The 24,092-nt window shown below is 41.9% G+C and overlaps 1 protein-coding gene across 1 annotated transcript in view; it reads left to right on the plus strand.

Annotated features, from left to right (window-relative positions):
* The window catches only part of NLRP7 (NLR family pyrin domain containing 7), a 32,808-nt gene extending 18,014 nt beyond the window's left edge, over nucleotides 1-14,794 (plus strand). Inside the window, exons 7-11 of the mRNA XM_036834000.1 lie at nucleotides 4,969-5,139; nucleotides 8,171-8,341; nucleotides 8,648-8,818; nucleotides 10,393-10,560; nucleotides 14,491-14,794. Coding sequence (XP_036689895.1) covers nucleotides 4,969-5,139; nucleotides 8,171-8,341; nucleotides 8,648-8,818; nucleotides 10,393-10,560; nucleotides 14,491-14,794 — 985 coding nt within the window. The remainder of the gene's footprint in view (nucleotides 1-4,968; nucleotides 5,140-8,170; nucleotides 8,342-8,647; nucleotides 8,819-10,392; nucleotides 10,561-14,490) is intronic.
* Nucleotides 14,795-24,092: the final 9,298 nt, after the last annotated feature.

Genomic DNA, 24,092 nt, shown 5'->3' on the forward strand with positions numbered 1-24,092 from the left:
AAAAAATATATAAATAAATAAATAAATAATAAATAAATTTATATTAAAAAAGAAAAACCAGGTTAAGAAGCCCTAAAACAAAAATGAAAATGAAGATATGAAATAAGATTGTAGAGGAAGAGGCAGTAATCCAGGTGTTGATTTTTTTTTTCCCCTCAAATTAGGGTGGATTAAGCATGATTTAAAAAGGGGCCCTGACAAAAGTCCTTTCCCCAGTTACTTCCTACTATCTACACAGGAAAACTTATGAGCTAGCTTCATTATTGTATAACATGAGGTTGATAGAGTCTTATTCTCAAGAAGGTGGCACAGTTAGGTGCTGGGAAAATCTTTTTTAAACACTGAAATGTTTCTTGAAGCCCAGAGTTTGATTAGAGAAAATTATACTCCACTTGAGATTTATTCAAATCCCATTTAAAATCCTACAGTCATGCTAGATGACAGGAAAATAAAAAACAAACAACGCTTTTAAAAAAAAATTTTTATTGTATAGTTGATTTACAATGTTGTGTTAATTTCTTCTGTACAACAAAGTGATTCAGTTATACATATATATTCTTTTTCATATTCTTTTCCATTATGGTTTATTACAGGATATTGACTATGGTTCCCCGTGCTATACAGTAGGACTTTGTTGTTTATCTATCCTATATATAAATAGTTTGCATCTGCTAATCCCAAACTCCCAATTCTTCCCTCTCCTACTGCCCCTTCTCCTTGGCAACCACGAGTCTGTTCTCTATGTCTCCAAGTCTGTTTCTGTTTTGTAGATATGTTCGTTTGTGTCATATTTTAGATTCCACATATAAGTGGTATCATATGGTATTTGTCTTTCTCTGCTTGGTTTACTTCACTTAGTATAATAATCTCTAGGTCCATCCATGTGGCTGCAAACGGCATTATTTCATTCTTTTTTTATGGCTGAGTAGTATTCCATTGTATATATACCACAAGTTCTTTACCCATTCATCTGTGGATGGATATTTAGGTTGTTTCCTTGTCTTGGCTATTGTAAATAGTGCTGCTATGAACATAAGGGTGCGTGTATCTTTTTGAACTATAGTTTTGTCTGGATATATGCCCAGGAGTGGGATTGCTGCGTCATGTGGTAACTCTATTTTTAGTTTTTTAAGGACCTTCCATACTGTTTTCCATAGTGGCTGCACCAATTTACAATCCCACCAACAGTGTAGGAGGGTTCCCTTTTCTCCACACCTCCTCCAGCATTTGTTATTTGTAGACTTTTTAATGATGGCCATTCTGACTGGTGTGAAGTGGTACCTCATGATAGCCTTGATTTGCATTTCTCTAATAATTAGCAATGATGAGCATCTTTTCATGTGCCTATTGGCTATCTGTATGGCTTCTTTGCACAAATGTCTATTTAGGTCTTCTGTCCATTTTTCAATTGGTTGTTTTTGTTGTTGTTGTTTATTGAGTTGTATGAGTTGTTTGTGTATTTTGGAAATTAAGCCCTTGTTGGTTGCACTGTTTGCAAATATTTTCTCCCATTCTGTAGGTTGTCTTTTCATTTTGTTTACAGTTTCCTTTGCTGTGCAAAAGCTTGTAAGTTTGATTAGGTCTCATTTGTTTATTTTTGCTTTTATTTCTATTGTCTTGGGAGACTGACCTAAGAAAACGTTGGTATGATTTATGTCAGTATGTTTTGCCTATGTTCTCTTCTAGGAGTTTTATGGTGTCATGTCTTATGTTCATGTCTTTAAACCATTTTGAGTTTTTTTGTGTATGGTGTGTGGGTGTGTTCTAACTTCATTGGTTTGCATGCAGCTGTCAAATTTTTCCAACACCATTTGCTGAAGAGACTTTTTCCCATTGTATATTCTTGCCTCCTTTGTTGAAGATTGACCATAGGTATGTGGGTTTATTTCTGGGCTCTCTTTTCTGTTCCAATGATCTATTTGTCTGTTTTTTGTGCCCGTACCATGCTATTTTGATTACTGTAGCTTTGTAGTATTGTCTGAAGTCTGGGAGGGTTATGCCTCCTGATTTTTCTTTTTCCTCAGGATTGCTCTGGCAATTCTGGGTCTTTTGTGGTTCTGCATACATTTTAGGATTATTTGTTCTAATTCTGTGAAAAATGTCATGGATAATTTGATAGTGATCGCATTGAATCTGTAGATTGCTTTGGGTAGTATGGCCAAGTTAGCTGTATTAATTCTTCAAATCCAAGAGCATGGGATATCTTTCCATTTCTTTGAATCGTCTTCAATTTCCTTTATTAATGTTTTGTAGATCTCAGCATATATGTCTTTCACCTCCTTGGTGAGGTTTATTTCTAAGTATTTTACTTTTTAATTGTGATTTAAAAAGGGATTGTTTGTTTACATTTGTTTACATTTCATTGTTAGTGTAAAAAATGCAACCGATTTCTGTATGTTAATCTTGTATCATGCTACCTTGCTGAATTTGTTGATCAGTTCTAGTAGTTTTTGTGTGGAGTCTTTAGGGTTTTTTAATATATATAGTATGTCATCCTCATGTAGTGACAATTTTACCTCTTCCCTTCCAATTTGGATTCCTTTTATTTCTTTTTCTTGTCTGATTTCTGTGGCTAGGACTCCCAATACTATGTTGAATAGAAGTGAGAGTGGGCATCCTTTTCTTGTTTCAGATTTTAGTGGAAAGGCTTTCAGCTTTTCACCATTGAGTGTTATATTGACTGTGGGTTTGTCATAAATAGCTTTTATTATGTTGAGATGTTCTCTCTATACCCACTTTTGTAAGTTTTTATCATGAATGGGTGTTGAATTTTATCAAATGCTTTTTCTGCATCTATTGAGATGATCATGTGTTTTTTGTCTTTTCTTTTGCTGATGTGGAGTATCACATTGATTTTGCATATGTTGAATGATCCTTGTGACCCTGGGATGAATTTAACTTGGTTGTGGTGTATGACCTTTTTTATGTGTTGTTGGATTTGGTTTGCTAATATTTTGAGAATGTTTGCATCCATATTCATCAAAGATATTGGCCTGTAATTTTCTTTTTTTTTGGTGGTGTCTTTGTCTGGTTTTGGTATCAGGGTGATTGTGGCTTCATAGAATGTCTTTGGGAGTGTTCCTCCCTCTTCATTCTTTTGGAAGAGTTTGAGAAGGATTGGTATAAGTTCTTCGTTAGTTTGGTAGAATTCACCTGTGGAGCCATCTGGTCATGGACTTGTGTTTGTAGGGAGTTTTTAAAATTACAGATTCTATTTCACTTCTAGTGATCAGTTTGTTCAAATTATCTATTTCTTTTTGATTCAGTTTTGGTGGGCTGTATGTTTCTAGAAACTTGTCCATTTGTTCTAGGTTATCAAATTTGTTGACATATAATTGTTCATAGCATTCTCTTACGGTTTTTTGTATTTCTGCAGTATCAGTTGTGATTTCTCATCTTTCATTTCTTTTATTTAGGTGTTCTCTTTTCTTCTTGGTAAGCCTGGCCAGAGGTTTGTCAGTGTTGTTTACTCCTTCAGAGAACCAGCTCTTGGTTTTATTGATTTTCTTTTCTATTTTTTAATCTCTGTTTTATTTGTTTCCTCTCTGATCTTTATTTCCTTCCTTCTGCTGATTTTAGGTTAGGTTTTGTTCTTTTTTCTAATTCTTTTAGGTGGTGGGTTAGGTTGTTTATTTTAGATTTATCTTGTTTCTTGAAGGCCTGTATCACTATGAACTTCCCTCTAAGAACTGCTTTTGCTGCATCCCATAGATTTTGCAGGGTTGTTTTCATTGTCATTTGTCTCAGGTATTTTAAAATTTCTTCTTTGATTTCATCGTTGACCAATTGGTTTTTTTAGTAGCAACTTGTTTATTCTTCATGTAATTGTTTTTTCTTGTTTCTTTTTCTGTTGTTGGTTTCTACTTTCATGCCGTTGTGGTCATAAAAGATGCTTGAAATAATTTCTATACTCTTAAATGTGTTGGCTTCTTTTGTGCCCTAGTCTGTGGTCAATCCTAGAGCCTGTTCCATGTGCACTTGAAAAGAATGTGTATTCTGTTTTATTGGGGAGGGGGATGTAATGTCCTGAAAATATCAATTAAGTCTAACTCTTCTATTGTATCATTTAGGATCTCTGTTGCTTTATTGATTCTCTGTCTAGAAAATCTGTCCATTGATGTCATTGTGGTGTTAAAGTCTCCTACTGTTATTGTATTCCCATTAATTTCTCCCTTTATGTCTGTTACTATTTGTTTTATGTATTTGGGCACTCCTATATTGGGTACATATATGTTGACGAGTATAATATCTTTTTCTTATAATGATCCTTTTATCATTATATAGTGTCCTTTATCTTTCTTTGTAGCCTTTGTTTTAAAGTCTGTTTTGTCTGAGTATTGCTACCCTTGCTTTCTTGTCATTTCTGTTTGCATGAAATATCTTTTTCCATCCCCTCACTTTGAATATGTGTATGTCCTTTGCCCTTAAGTGGGTCTCTTATAGGCAGCATATTGTAGGCTCTTGTTTTTATCCAATCTGCCACTCTGTGTTTTTTTTTTTTAAAGGATAGTTATCTTTTTTAAAAAAATTAATTTATTTTTGGCTGCGTTGGATCTTTGTTGCCGCGTGCGGGCTTTGTCTAGTTGTGGCGAGCGGGGGCTACTCTTCCTTATGGTGCGCGGGCTTCTCATTGCGGTGGCTTCTCTTGTTGTGGAGCGTGGGCTCTAGGTGTGTGGGCTTCAGTAGTTGTGGCACGTGGGCCCAGTAGTTGTGTCTCACAGGCTCTAGAGCACAGGCTCAGTAGTTGTGGCGCATGGGCTTAGTTGCTCCGCGGCATGTGGGATCCTCCCGGACCAGGGCTTGAACCCGTGTCCCCTGCATTGGCAGGCGAATTCTTAACCACTGCGCCACCAGGGAAGCCCCCCGTCCCTGTCTTGACTTGTGACTTCTCATCCCACTATGTGTTCTCAGCACCGACCATCTACAGCACTCAAGATGGAATGAATCCCTTCTTTTTATTTTCCCTAGGATTAAGAACGTCTCCCCTGCCGATGCTTACCGGGACTTCTGTCTGGCCTTCATTGGTAAGAAGACGCTGACACACCTGGTCCTGGAAGGCAGTGTCCACAGTGACGAGATGCTGTTGCTGCTGTTGTGTGAGATCCTGAAACATCCAAGATGTAATCTGCAGTATCTGAGGTAGGTCTCCTGTCATTGCTGTTCTCAGCATGGAAAGGACGCTGTGAGCTCTGTGAACAAGAAAGAAGAGGGTGGCCGCTCTGATTGGGTACCATGTTAAACAGGGAACCTATTCTCACATAGAATATGGATGGCATGTCAGCCTATAGTCTTTCCCCAGCCAGCTAGCCTTCTGCAGTGAATAATAAGCCCTGAATGCAAGGAAGCACTCAGAGTTTTGTGTCATCTTCGAGCTTAGGGACATGGCATCTCAGGTTGCATGTTACCTACCTGTTGTGATTCAGAGTAGCCATCAGCCTTAACTGGTCACTCAGTGATGCCGTAGAAACATCGAGTGTTCTGGCTCCTGCTAGCTCACTGGTTTGACACATTCCCTTATCCTCAATGAGATCTCGTAATGAGTGCTCTGATTATCATCACCCATCGTTAGGGTACCATTCCACCCCCCCCCCTACTTAGTTGAGTAGCAACGTGAGGTACTGGCTAGTGACACAGGTTTTTGGATTTGGGAACCTTGCTTTGACATTTATGACCTGTATGATTTTGAGCTGTTCCCTCATCCATGAGATGGGGTTTTGAGGATTGAATGAAACATGGGATGTGAACTGCTTTGCATAGGCACCGGGCAAAATTGGCAGCTCTTACCATTATGGATGATTTCTGATGGTGCTGTCTTTCATTAAATTAGAAAAAACATCTATTACTCTGAAGTGTGTTTTTGTTTGTTTGTTTCTTTAGATTTTTATTCAAACAAGTAGAGTTGACGCAAAAGAGTCTTGAGAAATGTGGGTAGTGAAATAACAATTGAAAGTACATGTTTTAAGCATGATATTAAAAAAATCAGATTACAGACTTAGATTTAGTGTTTGTGTGTTTTATAAAATCTCAAATATATAGAAAACATTCATTTTGAATGAATGTAATTTTATAATTTTTTGAGGAAATTATACTTCATAATTTATGGCGAAGATGTTTACTAGTTGACATAGTATAAAAGTAAATGTTTACTCTGAAGTTGTGGTAAATGACATTTCTACGTGGATATACTGAGGCTGCAGAATGACAAATGGCTGGTGCAGAATCTGGTTTGTTTGTTTGTTTTTTTCAAGATGTCACTCTTTATTGCTATCCTGAACGTAAGGCATGATGAGTTGGAACTTTAAGTCTTCCCCCCGCCCCACACTGTATTTTATTTTTACAATAGATAAATAGACTGACACCAAGCATTGTACATGGATGACCACAACAAAAGCAACAATGATTGCAATTACCAAACATGAAACACACTCATACTATGTCATAATATTGACATTCAGTCCAGTAATCCTCCACTGTAACAGCTCCTTTACTTTGCAGTGAAAATTGATTTGTATATTCTTTGCCTCTGAGTCCTTGTGGGATTTTTTTTTTTAATTCAAACAAAAAGTCACAAAAATTATACTCATCCTCATCAGTTCACTCAGTCCCATGTAATTAATTTTTTTTTTCATCTTGATCTTTTGTTAGCACTTTTATGAGTTCATCAGTTTTTCATTAGAGTTCTGAAAATGCTTCAGAATCTGCTTTTTGCTCATTGATTTGAGACACTTTACATTCCACCTTGTATTCAAATTACGTAAACTTACAATGTCCTTATTATAGGTTAAGCTTTGAGGGAAGAAAGGTACTGATTTTAAGAACTCCAGTTTTGCTTATGACATACATTCTAATAGGCAGATGGATTGATTATATCCTTTATTTATTATATCCTTTATTTGCATGGCAAAGTATCATCTCTCCCCAAAGAACAGATGAAGGGAAAAAAGAATATTAAAAAGTTTAACTAACTTGTGAATATTTTGAACATTAGGGGCAGAGCCATTATTCAAACAAGCTTGTCCTGGAGTCCTGTACTCTGATTTGTGTCTACAAGAGCAGCTGAGTTTCCGTCCCAGTATAATGGATTGCCTCAATGTTCTCTAAAATAGCTGCACCACATTCATATTTCCATCAACAGAAGGAGTTTGAAGTTATTCTTGTTCTTGCAACACAAACTCAAACTTTGCACCTGGCTGCCTAAGTGTCAAATTGTATCTCCTTGTTTTAATTAGCATATTCCCTAATAACTTATGAAATTGAACTTTTTGAGTTTCAGGCATCAATTTTTTTTAAAAGATTTTTTTTGGTGTGGACCATTTTATTTTATTTTTTTTAAACATCTTTATTGGAGTATAATTGCTTTACAATGGTGTGTTAGTTTCTGCTTTATAACAAAGTGAATCAGTTATACATATACATATGTTCCCATATCTCTTCCCTCTTGCGTCTCCCTCCCTCCCACCCTCCCTATCCCACCCCTCTAGGTGGTCACAAAGCACAGAGCTGATCTCCCTGTGCTCTGCGGTTGCTTCCCACTAGCTATCTATTTTACGTTTGGTAGTGTATATATGTCCATGCCACTCTCTCACTTTGTCACCTCTTACCCTTCCTCTTCCCCATATCCTCAAGTCGATGTGGACCATTTTAAAAGTCTTTATTGAATTTGTTACAATATTGCTTCTGTTTTATGTTTTGGTTTCTTGGCCCTGAGGCATGTGGGATCTTAGCTCCCCGACCAGGGATCGAACCTGCACCATCTGCATTGGAAGGCAAGGTCTTAACCAGTGGACCACCAGGGAAGTCCGCAGGCATCAAATTTTTTTTTTCAATAGAATCACATTTAAATTTAAGTGGGATTAGGATAGACTCAGGTCAGGGAAAGTGATATGAAAAGTGGGGTTTGAGAAATAGCCGGCCATGTTGGTGAAACTTCACACAGAATTGCACTACTGATTTTTCTTTTCCTCTTAGAGATGAGGCTGGGTGATGATCAGATGGCCACGGAGATACTTGAAGAAGCAAAGGAGATCAGTTCTCTAATAGTTCAGGCCAGGGTTTGACGCATGTTGGAGTAGAATGACATGAGAATCAAGGATACAGTCTCCAAGCATAATTAGCTGACAGGGTCTCTTTGTCCTCCCCGAAGAATGACTTTCCCCCATTTATCCCGCAGGTTGGGTTCTTGTTCTGACACCCCTCAACGGTGGGCTGACTTCTCCTCGGCCCTCAAAATCAACCAGTCCCTGAAATGCCTGGATCTCACAGCCAGTGAGTTTCCGGATGAGGGTGTCAAGTTGCTGTGTTCGACTCTGAGACACCCAATGTGTTTCCTGCAGAAATTGTCGTAAGTCTCTCCTCTCTTCCCATGGAACATCTTCGTTTTAGGTCTGGGGCCACATAGAGAAGAGCGATGGTAAGACCAGACTTACAGGGCAAACCCTATGGGACCTCTTACTGATGGAGACACCTGGTACCCATTTCGGTCCCAGGTGGGTGATGCATGCATTTTTGCTTGCCCTTCTCTCATTTCTGGTCCTTCAGGCTTTGATCACTAGCACAGGATAGAGAGGGTGGGGACTTGTATTATGGGCTGTCAGCTGGGAAGTTTGGACTTTGGAAATGTCTTACCACTTACGTGGTGCTTTTGCAGGTTGGAAAACTGTCACCTTACAGAAGCCTGTTGTAAGGAGCTGTCTTCTGCTTTGATTGTCAACCAGAGGCTGACCCACCTGTGCTTGGGCAAAAACAACCTTGGCGTTGGCGGGGTGAAAATTTTGTGTGAGGGCTTGAGTTACCCCGAATGTCAACTACAGACCTTGGTGTAAGTCCCTGCTGGCTTGTGTGTGTGTGTGTGTGTGTGTGCATGTGTGTGTATTGTGTGTACATGTGTGTGTATTATATGTACATTCACACACCTGGATTCAAGTAGGACAGAAACAAGAGTACTTAATAATTCCACTTGAATGAAACCAGCAAGATCCTGGTGGAAATTAGGGAAAGAACAGTTAGAAACAGATGTTAATGTTTGCATGTCTTTAAGAGTAAGGTTGACCTTCCAGCCTCTTCCTATTCTGAGAATTTGAGATAAGCAGCTGGCTCGCAGGTCCGATGTTCTGTGTATATTCTGAAAATTCACATGACATCTTCCAGCAAGTGGGAGTGGATTGAGTTATATATTAGGGTTCAAGACTGGAAAGGAAACCAGGTATTCAATTTATAGTGGCAGAGAGAGAAAAGGAGAAGGTCGTATTTCTGCTTCAACGGTATTCATTAGAAGAATATAAAATTTCCTGTATGATGTCACTACGTAGACTGCGCTGTTTTACAGAGTTGATTTAGGCATCTAAACAACAACAAACATCTGATGCGTATAAGCACTTATTGTGTATCAGGTACTCTACTAAATTTTACGAGACTTTTTAATCCTTACAACCACAAGCAGTAGTTACCTTTGTTTCAATTTTGCCAATTAGCTAATTAGAAAACCAAAGTTTAGCCACTTAGTTTGCCTATGGTCACATCTGTGTAGTGGGTATGAAGCCCCCTCTATAAACTGAGATATCAATGATCATTACCTTAAATACATAAAGGCAATGTTTGACCAAACCTCCAGTTTGTAGGCTGTCAAAACTTAATTTTAGATTTTGTTTTAGCTCCTCTGCCCAGGCGCCCTAGATTCAAGTATGGTTGTAAGGTCTCACGTCATACAAAGCATGGCATCTTTTGGTCCAGTTGTCATCCAGCTGCACTTTGTCATGTCACTTCAGGCTCTACAGCCTCTGTCACTATTATGCCGTACTTGGGGCACAAGGCTTTTTAGGGACGATTGCAGGTTCACCTGCCTAACTGTACCATGGGAACATCCTTCTCTGTGGTCAGGAGGATTTGTAGGAGTCTAAGCTTGGAGGAGTCTGCAGTGTTTAAATTAGAGACATAGCCACTCATATCAGGAATGTTGTGCTTTTGATGTACCACAGTTATGCTGAGACAATTAAATACAGGACTTGAAATAAAACATAAGACAGGGAGAATGGAATCCCAATGACCTAACCGTGCAGAAAATAAATGAGGCCTCAGATTCAGTCTCAGGTCCGTCTGAATCCAGAGCCCTTCACCTATGTGATATGCTATCATGCTAGGAAAACCTGTATCTTAGGAGATGTGTGTCTGTTTCTCCATAATAAAAGGTGGCAGACAGAGACCAGTTTAACACTCTACCATCTAGGCAGGGTAGACATAATGTAATCATCGTTCCATGTGTTTTATGTTTTTATGTAGCCTACCTGAAAGCATATGGCTCAAGGTAGCGTATAAGTGATGCTGGAAGTAACAGCCATTTCACAATGTGTGTCACAGAGGGATAATAGACTTCTCTTCATATGACTATACTTGTAGGTTGTGTCATTGCAACATAAACAGACATGGCTGCAAATACATCTCAAAGCTTCTCCAAGGAGACTCCAGCCTAACACACTTGGACCTGGGTTTCAACCCCATAGCCACTGGATTGTGCTTTCTCTCTGAAGCTTTGAAGAAGCCAAATTGTAACCTGAAATGTCTAGGGTAAGTTGCTTTCTTCATTTTAAAGATGTTTTGGAAATAATTAAATCTTTCAGAGATTTTGGAATACAAACTGCAATAGTATCACTCTTTGTCCAGTTTTAGGAGCAAACCCCGGCAGAAATTGAATACAGGTAACTGGGTGTTTACGAAGTTGATCAGAGGGCCAGAGGGAGTGGGTTTTTTTTTTTTTTTTAAGAAATTCTTCTTTTTTTTATTATTTATTTTATTTATTTATGGCTGTGTTGGGTCTTCGTTTCTGTGCGAGGGCTTTCTCTAGTTGTGGCAAGCGGGGACCATTCTTCATCGCGATGCGCGGGCCTCTCACTATCATGGCCTCTCTTGTTGCGGAGCACAGGCTCCAGATGCGCAGTCTCGGTAATTGTGGCTCACGGGCCCAGCTGCTCCACGGCATGTGGGATCTTCCCAGACCAGGGCTCGAACCCGTGTCCCCTGCATTGGCAGGCAGATTCTCAACCACTGCGCCACCAGGGAAGCCTCAGAGGGAGTGGTTTGAAGTGGGAATAGCCTCCAGTGAAGTAGACTTCAGGATCACACTGCTTCTGGTGGGATCCAGTGATCAGGACACAGTGGACCTTCCCCAGTTCAATACCCAGGGAACTGTAGATGGATACTACCCTCAGGATATGCAGTGGCCCCAACACGATGGCGAACCTTGAATCACTTCCCTCTTCCAAGTCTGTCAAAGGTATCTCATTGATGCAACCTACTTTGCAACCAGAACCCTAATGGAAAGAGAATCTGGGTTATATAAATGTAAAGACTTCCTCAACCTTGAGCAGAGAGCACACTAGGATATACGGTGGTTTTGTTTACTATACTGGCATCTTGGCTGTACCTGGGGAACTTAAAATTCTTGATGGTCATGCTTCCCCCAGATGAACTCAGTCTTGGAGGAAGTGGAGCCAGGTATCAGAATTTTTAAGGATATTCTGGTTGATTCTAATACTCAGTCAAGTCTGAGCTCCTCTGAAGTAGAAGTTGGAGAGGAAAATCCATGGTATCCACAGATGGGAATTCATCTCTCAGGATCACTGAACACGAGCCCAGCACCATAGCGAAGGCATTGAACAGGGGCTTTGACATCAGAAGTTGGTTCAGATCCCATCTGATATTAATTAACTGTGACTTAGGACATTTAACTCTTCCCTTACAGAATGGGCAAGTCTTCTCTATGACCCATCCTGATAACAGCACAATTAATGCATTTGGTGAATTACTTTGTAAACTCATCAGCCTCATTGTACACATTTTTATATAACAAGCATGTGAATCCATATTTGCTACCAAGTCTCAGACCATTGTCTATGAGGGACCCCCTTCCTGTCTGTCGAACTTCATCTCAGGCTTTTCTCCCCACCTTGGTGTACATCACTCAACTAGCCTCTCAGTTCCCAGAACCCACCCAATTCTTTCTCCCACTGCAAGGTCTTTGTCCTTAGTGTTTTAAAAAATTTTTTATTGAATATAGTTGATTTACAATCTTGTGTTTCAGGTGTACAGCAAAGGGATTCAGTTTTATATATATCTTCTTTTTTGGATTCTTTTCCGTTGTAGGTTATTATAAGATACTGAGTATACTTCCCTTTGCTATACAGTAGATCCTTGTGGGTTATCTATATTATATATAGTACCATGTATATTTTAATCCCCAGCTCGTAATTTATCCCTCCCCCCACCTTTCCCCTACGGTAACCATAAATTTGTTTTCTATGTCTGAGTCTCTTTCTGTTTTGTAAATAAGTTCATTTATATTTCGTGGGTTTTTCTTTCTTTTTTTTTTTGACTAGAGCATACAGACCCTGGAGTTTGCAGGGCTGTCTGCCAATACTCCTCACCTTAGTTATTTTGGGGGAGAACAAACTAGTTTTGATAGTTCAGAGGTCTTCTGACTATCCTATTGCAGCATGATCTGTTCTCTATAACAGATAATAAATTGACTCTAGTATTGTCCTGACCAATCACCAGAACTATACATTTTTTAAACACTTATTTTTATGGAGGGGGAAATTCACACGACGTAAATGAACCACTGTACACTCAGTAAACAACTCAGTGGCACTGAAAATACTTGTGTAACCACTGCCACTGTCCAGTTCTAGAACTTTCTCATCATCCCCAGTGGAGAACTCTATTCCCACGAAGCAGTCACTCTCCATTCCCTTCCACTCCTGGCAACCAGAAATGTGTTTTCTGTTCTAAAGATTGACTTATTCTGTATATTTCATATGTGGCTTTTTGTGTCGGGCTTCTTTCAGCTAGCATAACATTTTCAAGGTTTATCCACATTGTAGCAGGTGTAAGCATGTCATTCCTTATATGGCTAAATAATATCCCGTTGTATGGATATACCATGTTTTGTTCATCCGTTTACTTGTTAATTTTATTTAGAGAGAAATTGAATCAATTTTCTGTATCCCCAGTGGCTACCATAGTGCCTGGGGCAGCACAAGGATGGTTAGAGACTCCACATATAGATAGATGTGCAGATGGTACAGTGGTCAAGGGCATGTGGCTGAGGGGTCATTCTGGCTTGAGTTGGCTAACTAGGGTATGTATAAGCTGGCATGAGCTGTGTCTACCCCAAAGAGTGTCTCCCTCTGTCCTCCACCGGCAAAGACATCTTTTAGTCAAGAAGGAGCTCTGGGAAAAGGAGATCAGGAATGGAGGCCGTGGTAACATAATGCATTACTAGCTTAAATAACTCAACTTGCTGTAACGTCTGAGAGAAAACAATCCTATTCTGTTCACTGACTCTCAGGCTTCTGCTTTTTTGTTCCTTTCATCGTTTCACACCTCACCTTCAAACTATCTTGAGGCACCTCTTTCCAGGTACCTACAAGATGACCATCTACCACCCCACCAACCATACCACTAATGCTTCATCTGGGTGACCAGCTGTCATAGGGATTTTTAAATTTTTTATTGGAGTAGAGTTGATTTACAATGTTGTGTTAGTTTCAGGCGTACAGCAAAGTGAGTCAGTTACACATATACATATATCCACTCTCTTCTAGATTCTCTTCCCATATAGGTCATTACAGAGTGTTGAATAGAGTTCCCTGTGCTATTCAGTAGGTTCTTATTAGTTATCTGTTTTATATATAGTGGGGTGTATGTGTCAATCTCGATCTCCCAATTTATCCCTCCCCGACCCCTTTCCCCTCTGGTAACCACAAGTTTACTTTCTACATCTGTGACTCAATTTCTGTTTTGTAAATAGGTTCATTTGTACCGTTGCTTTGGAGTCCACATATAAGCGATATCATATAAAGACATTTGTCTCTGTCTGTCTGACTGACTTCACTCAGTATGTCATCTGGATTTATTGCATTATCTGTGAATGTAGTCTGCACGTTTCGTTTCTTGATTTCCCAGCGTTGGTTCTCAACTCATCACCCCCAAGGTGTCTTTCAACTCGCAAGCCAGGCCACAGCACTTGTCTTTCAGAAGACTCAAAAGCTCCTCATATCACTGTGGATAAAATCTGAAGGTTTTATAATAGCCTACAAGATTCTCCGGGATCCTATAGATATGAGCCACTCTTTCTACTTTTCTGCTAGCTTGGCATTTCAGCTACACTGGCTTCCTTCCCCCAAATATCATAATGGTTCACTCTGTATTTTACTTTTTTCCCCACATACCATCTTTGCAATGTGGAATTCACTGACCATCACAAATCTATTTAATCCTTCTCTGTCCTATTAATCCTAATCCTGTTTATTTTGTTCTGATACTTTTATCCCGTCTTCAATATAACGTGTCCTGATGTCACTAAAATAAGCTCCATGAAGAAAATAATTTTCATTTCTTTGCTGCTAGGTCCTCAGCAAGTAAGAGTATGCCCGGCAACATGGTAGATTCTCCATAAGAACTCGCTTAAATGAGTGGGTTTCTGTACTTTCTCAACAGGCTCTGGGGCTGTTCCATCACCCCTTTCAGTTGCCAGGATCTCGCCTCTGCGCTTATTAGCAACCAGAGCCTGGAGACTCTGGACCTGGGCCAGAACATCTTGGGGCAGAGTGGAATAATGGTGCTCCTTGAGGCTTTAAAACAGAAGAATGGCCCCTTAAAGACACTCAGGTTGAAGATAGACAAATCTACCATGGAAATCCAGAAGCTGTTGAAGGATGTGAAAGAAAGCAATCCAGACTTGACGATTGAATGCAATAATGCCAGAACAACGAGGTCCTCGTGTTGTAACTTCCTTTCCTGATGGAAGAAAGCTCTCTCGCATGTCCCCAAAGGGGGCCATCTGATATCTCTAAGACATCTCATTAATGAAGATCAGAACGTCAAATGTTAATTACTGGATCAAAATGTAGAATTGAGCACTGGTTTTTCACTCTCTGGTTTCTGGTAAATTCCGCACAAGTCATATACCCACTTGATGTTAAAATGTTTTCTCTCACAAGGATAATAAAAAGCAAAGCACTTTGTTTGTTGCTGTACTTATTAATATGCCCAACAGCTCACTTAGGGTAAACTTTATACTTGGCTTACTTAGTCTAGGAAAAAATATTACAACGTTCATAGAGGATTATGTGGGTTTCTTCTATTTTTCTGCCCTCGTGCAGGTATTTCTTGGCCTAATGTAATAGTTGCCCAGTAAGCCTACATGATCAGTGTGGCTTGTGGTTTTCTTAATCAGTTTTATGATATGCTAATCCAGGAGTTGGTAAGCTTTCTCTGTAAAGGGCCAGCTAGCTAATACTGGGTTGGCCAGAAAGTTCATGTGGGTCTTTCCATAAGATGTTATGGAAAAACCCAAACAAACTTTTTGGGCTAACCCAATATTTTGGGTTTTGCAGGCTCTATGGTCTGTCATAACTACTCAACTCTGCCATTGTAGTGTGAAACAGCCAAAGGCAACACATAAGTGAGTGGGCGGGGCTGCATTCCAGTGAAACTTTACAAAAACAGGCAACAGGCCAGATTTGGCCCACGTGTCATGGTTTCCCAATTCCTGTCCTGAACTATCCCGTTATTGAGAAGCACACATCTGACCACATCACTCTTCTCTTTAAGTGTTCAGTGATTCTGTGTGTATGTAATCCATACCTATTGCTGGTAACTCGTAGAAAAGGCTGGAAGGCCAGTTCGAACTTTAAAAAATAAAATCACCATTTGATGCTAATTTCTAGGCACTGACAAAAGTGAGTAATTGCTCCTTCCTTAATTTTTCCACCAAACTTAAGAGGTAGGTGATAAGGCTACCTTAAGTAGTCCTATACTGATACGGGAGTCTGTATCGATAGGGGACATGATCGTAAAGTCCCAGTTACAGAAACAATGGCCTATAGTTAGTGATTTAGGTTGAAAGCTTAAATGACACAATTTGTTTTGGATTTAGGATAACGTTTTCAGAGAACTTTTCTCCCTGACAGTTTTCACCTGATACCTATAAAAACCCCAAATTTCACATTTTTAGGTGAGATGAAATGTATTTTTAAAACCTTATTCTTGGGACTTCCCTGGTGGCTCAGTGGTTAAGACCGCCTGCCAATGCAGGGGACGCGGGTTCGAGCCCTGATGCCGCGGAGCAGCTAAGCCGTATGCCACAACTACTGAGCCTTCGCTCTACAGCTGGTGAGCCACAACTGTGGAGCCGGAGCGCCACAACCACTGAAGCCCATGCGCCTAGAGCCCGTGCTCCGCAACAAGAGAAGCCACCACAATGAGAAGCCCACACACTGCAACAAAGAGTAGCCCCTGGGCTTCCCTGGTGGCGCAGTGGTTGAGAATCTGCCTGCTAATGCAGAGGACATGGGTTCGAGCCCTGGTCTGGGAAGATCCCACATGCCGCGGAGCGACTGGGCCCGTGAGCCACAATTACTGAGCCTGCGCGTCTGGAGCCTGTGCTCCGCAACAAGAGAGGCCGCGATAATGAGAGGTCCGCGCACCACGATGAAGAGTGGCCCCCACTTGCTGCAACTAGAGAAAGCCCTCGCACAGAAACGAAGACCCAACACAGCCATAAATAATAAATAAAAATTAAAAAAAAAAAGAGTAGCCCCTGCTCGCTGCAACTAGAGAAAGCCTGTGTGCAGCACCAAGACCGAACGCAGCCGGGGGAAAAAGAAAACAAAAACAAAACCTTGAATAATTTAGGTGGTATACACTTGAAAGCTAACAGGTGTTATCCCTCAACATTTTGAAGGTATTGTATAGGTTTTAGCCTTCGTTGTTGCTGTTGGAATATCTCCTCTTGGTCAAATTGGCATTTCTTTGTAGCATTTCTCTGTAGTCAATCACCTGTAGCATTTCTCTGTAGTCAATCACCCCTTTATTCTGGCTGTTGAGATGTTCTCTTCGATTTGTCTTTGAGTACTGACATGTTTAAGTATGGATATTCTTTTTATTTCCTATTTTTTATTTTCTTTTATGCTAGGGATTCAGAACTCTGGGAAAAAATTTGGCTTTTATCTCTTTATATGTTGTCTCCCATTTTCTGTGTCTCATTTTACCTTTCATATCCCTTTCACATTATTCCTTCTGTGCCATGTTTTTTGTGGGTTAAACATCACATTAGTTCTTTCCATCCATCAACTAGAAGATAAAGACCACAAGTTAACATAGATCTATGAACTCAAGTATGGAGGTCGTATGGCTTACCTTAGTTGCTCGTTGATACCAGGAAGGACCCAATTTCTCTTGTTTTGCATTGCCATCCTTAGCAGGCCCTTATTGAGATAAATCTGCTCAAACGCTCAAGGCTGCTGTGGTATTTGGGGTGACACTCAGCTGATACTAACTTAAATCGGGCTTTTGGATACCAGTGTTTAGTGGCACATGGTTAGGCAAGGATTTCAAGGGGAAAAGACGAGGGAGGAACTGAGTATCCTGGATCAGGAGTGGTCACGTTATTAGAGGTGAGGCTGAGTGAGTCAAAATTCAGCCTTCTCCTTGAGTGCAAAGCTCTTGGGTAGGATTTCTGTTTTTTAAAAAAGATACAGGGACTTCCCTGGTGGCGCAGTGGTTAAGACTGCACTCCCAATGCAGGGGGTCCGGGATCGATCCCTGGTCAGGGAGCTAGATCCCGCAGCTAAGAAGTCCACATGCCACAACTAAGGAGCCCGCCTGCTGCAACGAAGACCCAGCACAACCAAAATAAATAAATAAATAAATGAATATTAAAAAAAAGATACAAACATAGTCGAGAGAGGTTGTGATTGACAGTGTCTGGGCCAGACCCTCCCAGAATTTTAAATACATTCTGATTGACACTCTGCAGCAGTTCATTCCCCCCTGCCCCGCAAAGATCATGTTATTTTATCTATTTATAAAGAAGGAAACAGGGAGAGGACCCCCTACCCCTATATGACATGGCGTCTAAGAAGCAGATTAAGACTTGAAAACAAAACTCTTCAGATTGTAAAGCCTGTGGCTTGTCTTATAGCTCACTTTGTGCAGAAATTTTTTTTTTAACATCTTTATTGGAGTATAATTGCTTTACAATGGTGTGTTAGTTTCTGCTTTATAACAAAGTGAATCAGTTATACATATGTTCCCATATCTCTTCCCTCTTGCGTCTCCCTCCCTCCCACCCTCCCTATCCCACCCCTGTAGATGGTCACAAAGCACCGAGCTGATCTCCCTGTGCTATGCGGCTGCTTCCCACTAGCTAGCTATTTTACGTTTGGTAGTGTATATATGTCCATGCCACTCTCTCACTTCGTCAAAGCTTACCCTTCCCCCTCCCCATATCCTCAAGTCCATTCTCTAGTAGGTGTGTGTCTTTATTCCCGTCTTACCCCTAGGTTCTTCGTGACCTTTTTTTTTTCCTTAGATTTCATATATATGTGTTAGCATACGGTATTTGTTTTTCTCTTTCTGACCTACTTCACTCTGTATGACAGACTCTAGGTCGATCCACCTCACTACAAATATCTCAATTTCGTTTCTTTTTATGGCTGAGTAATATTCCATTGTATATATGTGCCACATCTTCTTTATCCATTCATCCGATGATGGACACTTAGGTTGTTTCCATGTCCTGGGTATTGTAAATAGAGCTGCAATGAACATTTTGGTACATGACTCTTTTTAATTATGGTTTTCTCAGGGTATATGCCCAGTAGTGGGATTGCTGGGTCATATGGTAGTTCTACTTTTAGTTTTTTAAGGAACCTCCATACTGTTCTCCATAGTGGCTGTATCAATTTACATTCCCACCAACAGTGCAAGAGTGTTCCCTTTTCTCCACACCCTCTCCAGCATTTATTGTTTGTAGATTTTTTGATGATGGCCATTCTGACCGGTGTGAGATGATATCTCATTGTAGTTTTGATTTGCATTTCTCTAATGATTAATGACGTTGAGCATTCTTTCATGTGTTTGTTGGCAATCTGTATATCTTCTTTGGAGAAATGTCTATTTAGGTCTTCTGCCCATTTTTGGAAATTTTTTAAAAGTCTTATGGAGTTTGGGGGTAAAGCAGCATAGAGGTTAGGACACTGTAGATCAGTGGTTCTCAGTAGGAGGGATTTTTTTTGCCACCCAAGGGACAATGTTTGCAGATATTTTTATTTTTACCACTAGGGGGCGCTCCTGGCATTCAATGGGTAGCGACCAGGGCTGTTGCTAAACATCCTGCAATGCACAGGACAGCCCCTGCCACAACAAAAAAATGACCCCACCCAAAGTTTCAATAGTGCTGAAATTGAGAAAGTCTACAGTCTGGCCATTCCTTGCTATAGAATAAGACAGTGGTCTTCCACTGAGCATGATTTTGCCCCCAATCTGGCAATGTCTGGAGACTTTTAAAAAATCATGGCATGATACACATCACATCAGTGTTACCATTTTCATCGTCTTCAAGTATACAATTCAGCAGCATTCAGTATATTCACAACATTGTGCCACCATCACCACCATCTAGTTCCAGGACATTTTCATCACCCCAAAAGGAAACCCCGTACCCATTAATCTACTTTGTCTCTACGGATTTGACTCTTCTGGATCTTTCTGGGTCATAACCGGCTGTGCTACTAGCTTCTAGTGGGCAGAGGCCAAGGGCGCTGCTAAACATCCTACAATGCACACACAACACTCATCACCCTGAGGTTGAAAACCCCAGTGCAGATGGACAGCATGTGATGTCTTCAGGATATTGCACCCTCCCACGGGTCCCCAGCTGGGTAAAGACCTAGGAGGGGTAGTGTCTCTTCCTTCGAGAGAGCAGGTGTTAAAAACCTCAGCCTTGTGGTGTCAGGAGGGCCTCCCTCAACATCCCGGCCTTGGTCCCTTCATGGCTCAGCTCTGCTGGGGCCAGAGGGCTTGAATGGTTGCAGAATCATGGCTATTGCTCTCACCATCCTGCTGAGCCTTGGTGAGTCCCAGAGAGAAGGTGGGGGACACCTATCAGTAGAAGTGGAGGCGAACTCTTGGCTTTGGGGTTGGTCTCACCAGGGCTCTCTTCCAGGCCATGCGTATGAGCCAGGAGACCCAGGCATGGGAAGGCGAGTCCTTCCCCCAAGGGGATACTTATCTAACCTCTTGTGGGGTTTTTTAGCAGTCAGAACGCACACAACATTTATCGCTTTCTCTCTTACATAGGTGTAGTTTTTGGTACCCCAAAACCATTACAATAGTAACATCAAGGATCACTGATCACGGATAATAATAATAAGAATAATAAAGCATAATAATAATAAAGAAGTTTGAAATAAGGCAAATATGACCAAAATGTGACACAGAGAGAAAGTGAGCAAACACTGTTGTAAAAACGGCACTGGTAGACCTGCTTGACAGAGTTGCCACAAACCTTTAATTTGTAAAAAAAAAAAAAAAAAAAATCCCTGCAAAGTGCAATCAAATGAGGTATGCCTGTATTTCAGTAGTTCATTCTTTTTTATTGCTGAGTTCACTCTGTTTACTCTTTATTTTTAAGATTTTTTTTTTTTGGTGTGGGCCATTTTTAAAGTCTTTATTGAATTTGGTATAACATTGCTTTTGTTTATGTTTTGGTTTTTTGGCTGCGAGGCGTATGGGATCTTAGCTCCCCTACCAGGGATCGAACCCGCATCCCCTGCATTGGAAGGCGAAGTCTTAACCATTGGACTGCCAGAGACGTCCCACACTCTCTCTCTGTTTATTCTTTCACATTCTGCTGTAGAGACAAGCAAAACTCATTCTCCTGCTGATGGACTTTGGGCCGTTTCCATTACCTGTTGCTTTAGAACTGTGTTCTGAGGCACCTCGGAGGTATGCAAGGTCCACTCGGGATTAGCTGCTAAAGTAGAGGTCAAAACCGCCATGTTACTTCTCACTGGGAAAGAGTTGATTAGCTTTCCAGGGGCTGGGATTCCCTGGGCTTTTTTGCCCTTGGTGCAGCATCAGTGTTAAGGGAAAGGCAACCAAGGTTAAGTCAGAAACCAGTAAGCCAGAGGCAGTCACAGCTGCCTGATGACTGGCTAATGGGAACCTCAGCTTCTTCTGGAGTTTAGGTGACGCTAAACGCTAAACAAGTAACGCTGTTGTTTTGCACTAGGCGGTTGTGAAAGACAGATTTGGGGTTATAAAGTCGCTTCTATAAAAGGCTCAGTCGGAAGGATGGCACGGAGAGCTGAATCCAGGGAGACTCAGGGCTTGATACTTCTTTCCAGGATTACTTGCCAGACCTTCTCTTTCAGCAGTTCCGATTCCTGGATTCCGAACAAGGGGTCTGTGATCACCAAGTGTCTGGGTCCTCCGGAAGTGGAACATTCCATCATGGTCCGGGGGCGAGGGGTGCGGAAACCTTCACACTTAAGGTAGACAGAAACCTCCAGCGTCCAGAGCACAGACCCAACGCACATCTAAGAGATGGATCCAGATAGAGCGGGGAAATACCATTCTTTCTATGGAGGCAGAGGGCCCTGATCAGAGCTCAGTGACCCAATGGAACAGTCGATGATGGGTGAGCGAAACTCACACGGACATTTAGGTCAGGGCTGGGCTGGGATCTGTTGTCTCCAGCAGATCCACTGCCCGACATCCCATCCCATCCTAAATCTCAATCCATTTGGGTCGCATTCAGACTCTCACTCAGAGCATGCCCAGCTCCTGTTCTGGGACCCAGGCTAGACTCCGGGATCTCTCTCCAGCCCAGTAGTTCTCAAATGGGGGTGATTCTTCTCTCTCCTCACCCCCACGTCAAGAGACACTTGGGGCTGTTACAACTCGGGGAAGCGGTGCTCCTGGTGGGTAGAGTCCAGAGATGCTAAACGTCCTGCAATGCACCCTGCGGCCCCTCCCCAACCCCGTACAACGAAGAATCATCTAGCCCCGAAAGTCAGCAGTGCCAGGGTTGAGAAACCCTGGTTTACAGGATTCTTGCCCCCAAGATAACCACCATCTCTGACCACTCAATTTGGGGAAGAAGGCAGGGTTCCAAGTCTGGGGCAATTCTCCAAACTCCACGTGGGGTAAGACACCCCTATTTTTAGAGGACTGGCAATAGGTTCCATGTCAGTGAGAAGAGAGGAAGCAAAGCTGGAGAAGATAAATAGACCGAGATATTTTACAAAGAAAAAGATTAACCAAAAAGTCCTTTATTTGGCCCTGCTGACCTCTTTGCTCACCTTTCAGGTGGGTTTTCCCCTTGCTCGCTCTGTTGCAGTCGTGCTGGGTGTCTTGCTACTTCCCTGCCTCGGGCCCTCCACCTGCTGTTCTCTCGTCTGCTGGGTGAGCGTTTTTGAGGCATTTCAGTATTTGACGTGGCCGCCCTTCTCAGCATGGTCAATACGTCCTCACCCAGCTGACCACCAGATCTCATGGAGGTCCGTCCCCCATCACACCCACCTTTTTCCATCACCCTATTTATGTCCTTACAAGCCAGGGGTTCTTATCTGGGTCACTCTTAATTTCGTCCTCATGGAGACATTTGGCAATGTCCAGAGAGACTTTTGGTTGTCACACATTGGGTGGGTGGGTGGTCCTGGCATCTAGTGGGCAGAGGCCAGGGATGCCGCTGACACCAAGCAATGCTTAGGACAGCCCCTGCCGTGCACTGAATTGTGTCCAAATGCACATGGTGAAGCCCTAACCCACCAATGTGACTGTATTTAGAAGAGAAACAGGACTTCCCTGGTGGCACGGTGGTTGAGAATCTGTCTGCCAATGCAGGGGACACGGGTTCGAGCCCTGGTCTGGGAAGATCCCACATTGCCGCGGAGCAACTAAGCTCGTGTGCCACAATTACTGAGCCTGCGCTCTAGAGCCCGCGAGCCACAACTCTTGAAGCCTGGGCACCTAGAGTCCGTGCTCCGCAACAAGAGAAGCCACTGCAATGAGTAGCCCGCGCATCGCAATGAAGAGTAGCCCCCACTCACCGCAACTAGAGAAAGCCCACGTGCAGCAACGAAGACCCAGCGCAGCCAAAAACAAATAAATAAAATAAATAAAAAATTTAAAAATGTTAAAAAAAAAAAAAAAGAGAAACAGATTTGGGCATCTATCGTAGAGAAATTGAAACCATGGCATTAAACGAAGTCAACCAGGCTTGCGTTCAGAGAAACGTGGGTCCACCATAGAACCTTAAAGCTCTGGCATTGGAGAGCCCGAAAACTCGGTGGTGGAGGGACAGTCAGAAGTGAGTAGGGAGAGGTGTCAGAAAAAACCATCGAAGTGACTGTTTCAAGGAGGAAGTGGTCGTATACAAGTACCAGAACAACAAAATAGGTAAGGGCTGAGGAGCGTCCACTGGGAGCGCCAGGAAACTCATTAGTGTTTGTGACAAAAGCAGCTTCTGAGGAAGTGTGGGGTGAGAAACCAGTTTCTAGTGGTTGAGGAACAAGTGTGAAGGGGCAAAGCAAAGACCGCCCATGTGGGGAATATCTCAGGGCAACTGGTCGCCTCGTCCATGGACCAGGAAGAGTAGAAGGGGCTGGACATTCTCCGAATAATCGTATCCATGTTCTGAAGCTTTAGTTCCTGTTCCTCACTCAGAGTTAGGAAACTTTGGTGCCAGTGGTGGTGGTGGTGTTAACAACTGTGGAGCACTGACAAATCCCTAGGATGGGGGACTTCCCTGGCGGTCCAGTGGTTAAGACTTCGCCTTCCAATGCAGGGGGTGCGGGTTCGATCCCTGGTCTGGGAGCTAAGATCCCACATGCCTCGCGGCCGAAAAACCAAACCACAAAACAGAAGCAATAGTGTAACAAATTCAATAAAGACTTTAAAAATAGTCCACATCCAAAAAAAAAATCTTAAAAAAATAAACCCCTAGGATGATGTCATGAACTCATATATCACTAAGAAGAAGCTATTGTTCCCTCCTTTCAGCAAATGCAAGGTGAAAATAGAAAGGACATATCTTGCCTCAGGAACACAGGTGTTAATGGAGGTCGAATTTGGTCCTTTCCCCCACCTCCTGATTGTGCCGTCCACCTGTTGTATGAAACGGGATGACGGAAGCAGGCAGGGAAGGCAGACTGGAGATTCAGTCTTAGTGTTGTAATGGGCAAGATGGAAGAACTGGGGGGTAAACACAGAAGGAAGAGAGGCAGGGCTGGGGTTGGGAGAGGAGATGC

The sequence above is a fragment of the Balaenoptera musculus genome, chromosome 19 (assembly GCF_009873245.2).
Source record: "Balaenoptera musculus isolate JJ_BM4_2016_0621 chromosome 19, mBalMus1.pri.v3, whole genome shotgun sequence".
In the NCBI taxonomy this organism is placed as follows: Eukaryota; Metazoa; Chordata; class Mammalia; order Artiodactyla; family Balaenopteridae; genus Balaenoptera; species Balaenoptera musculus.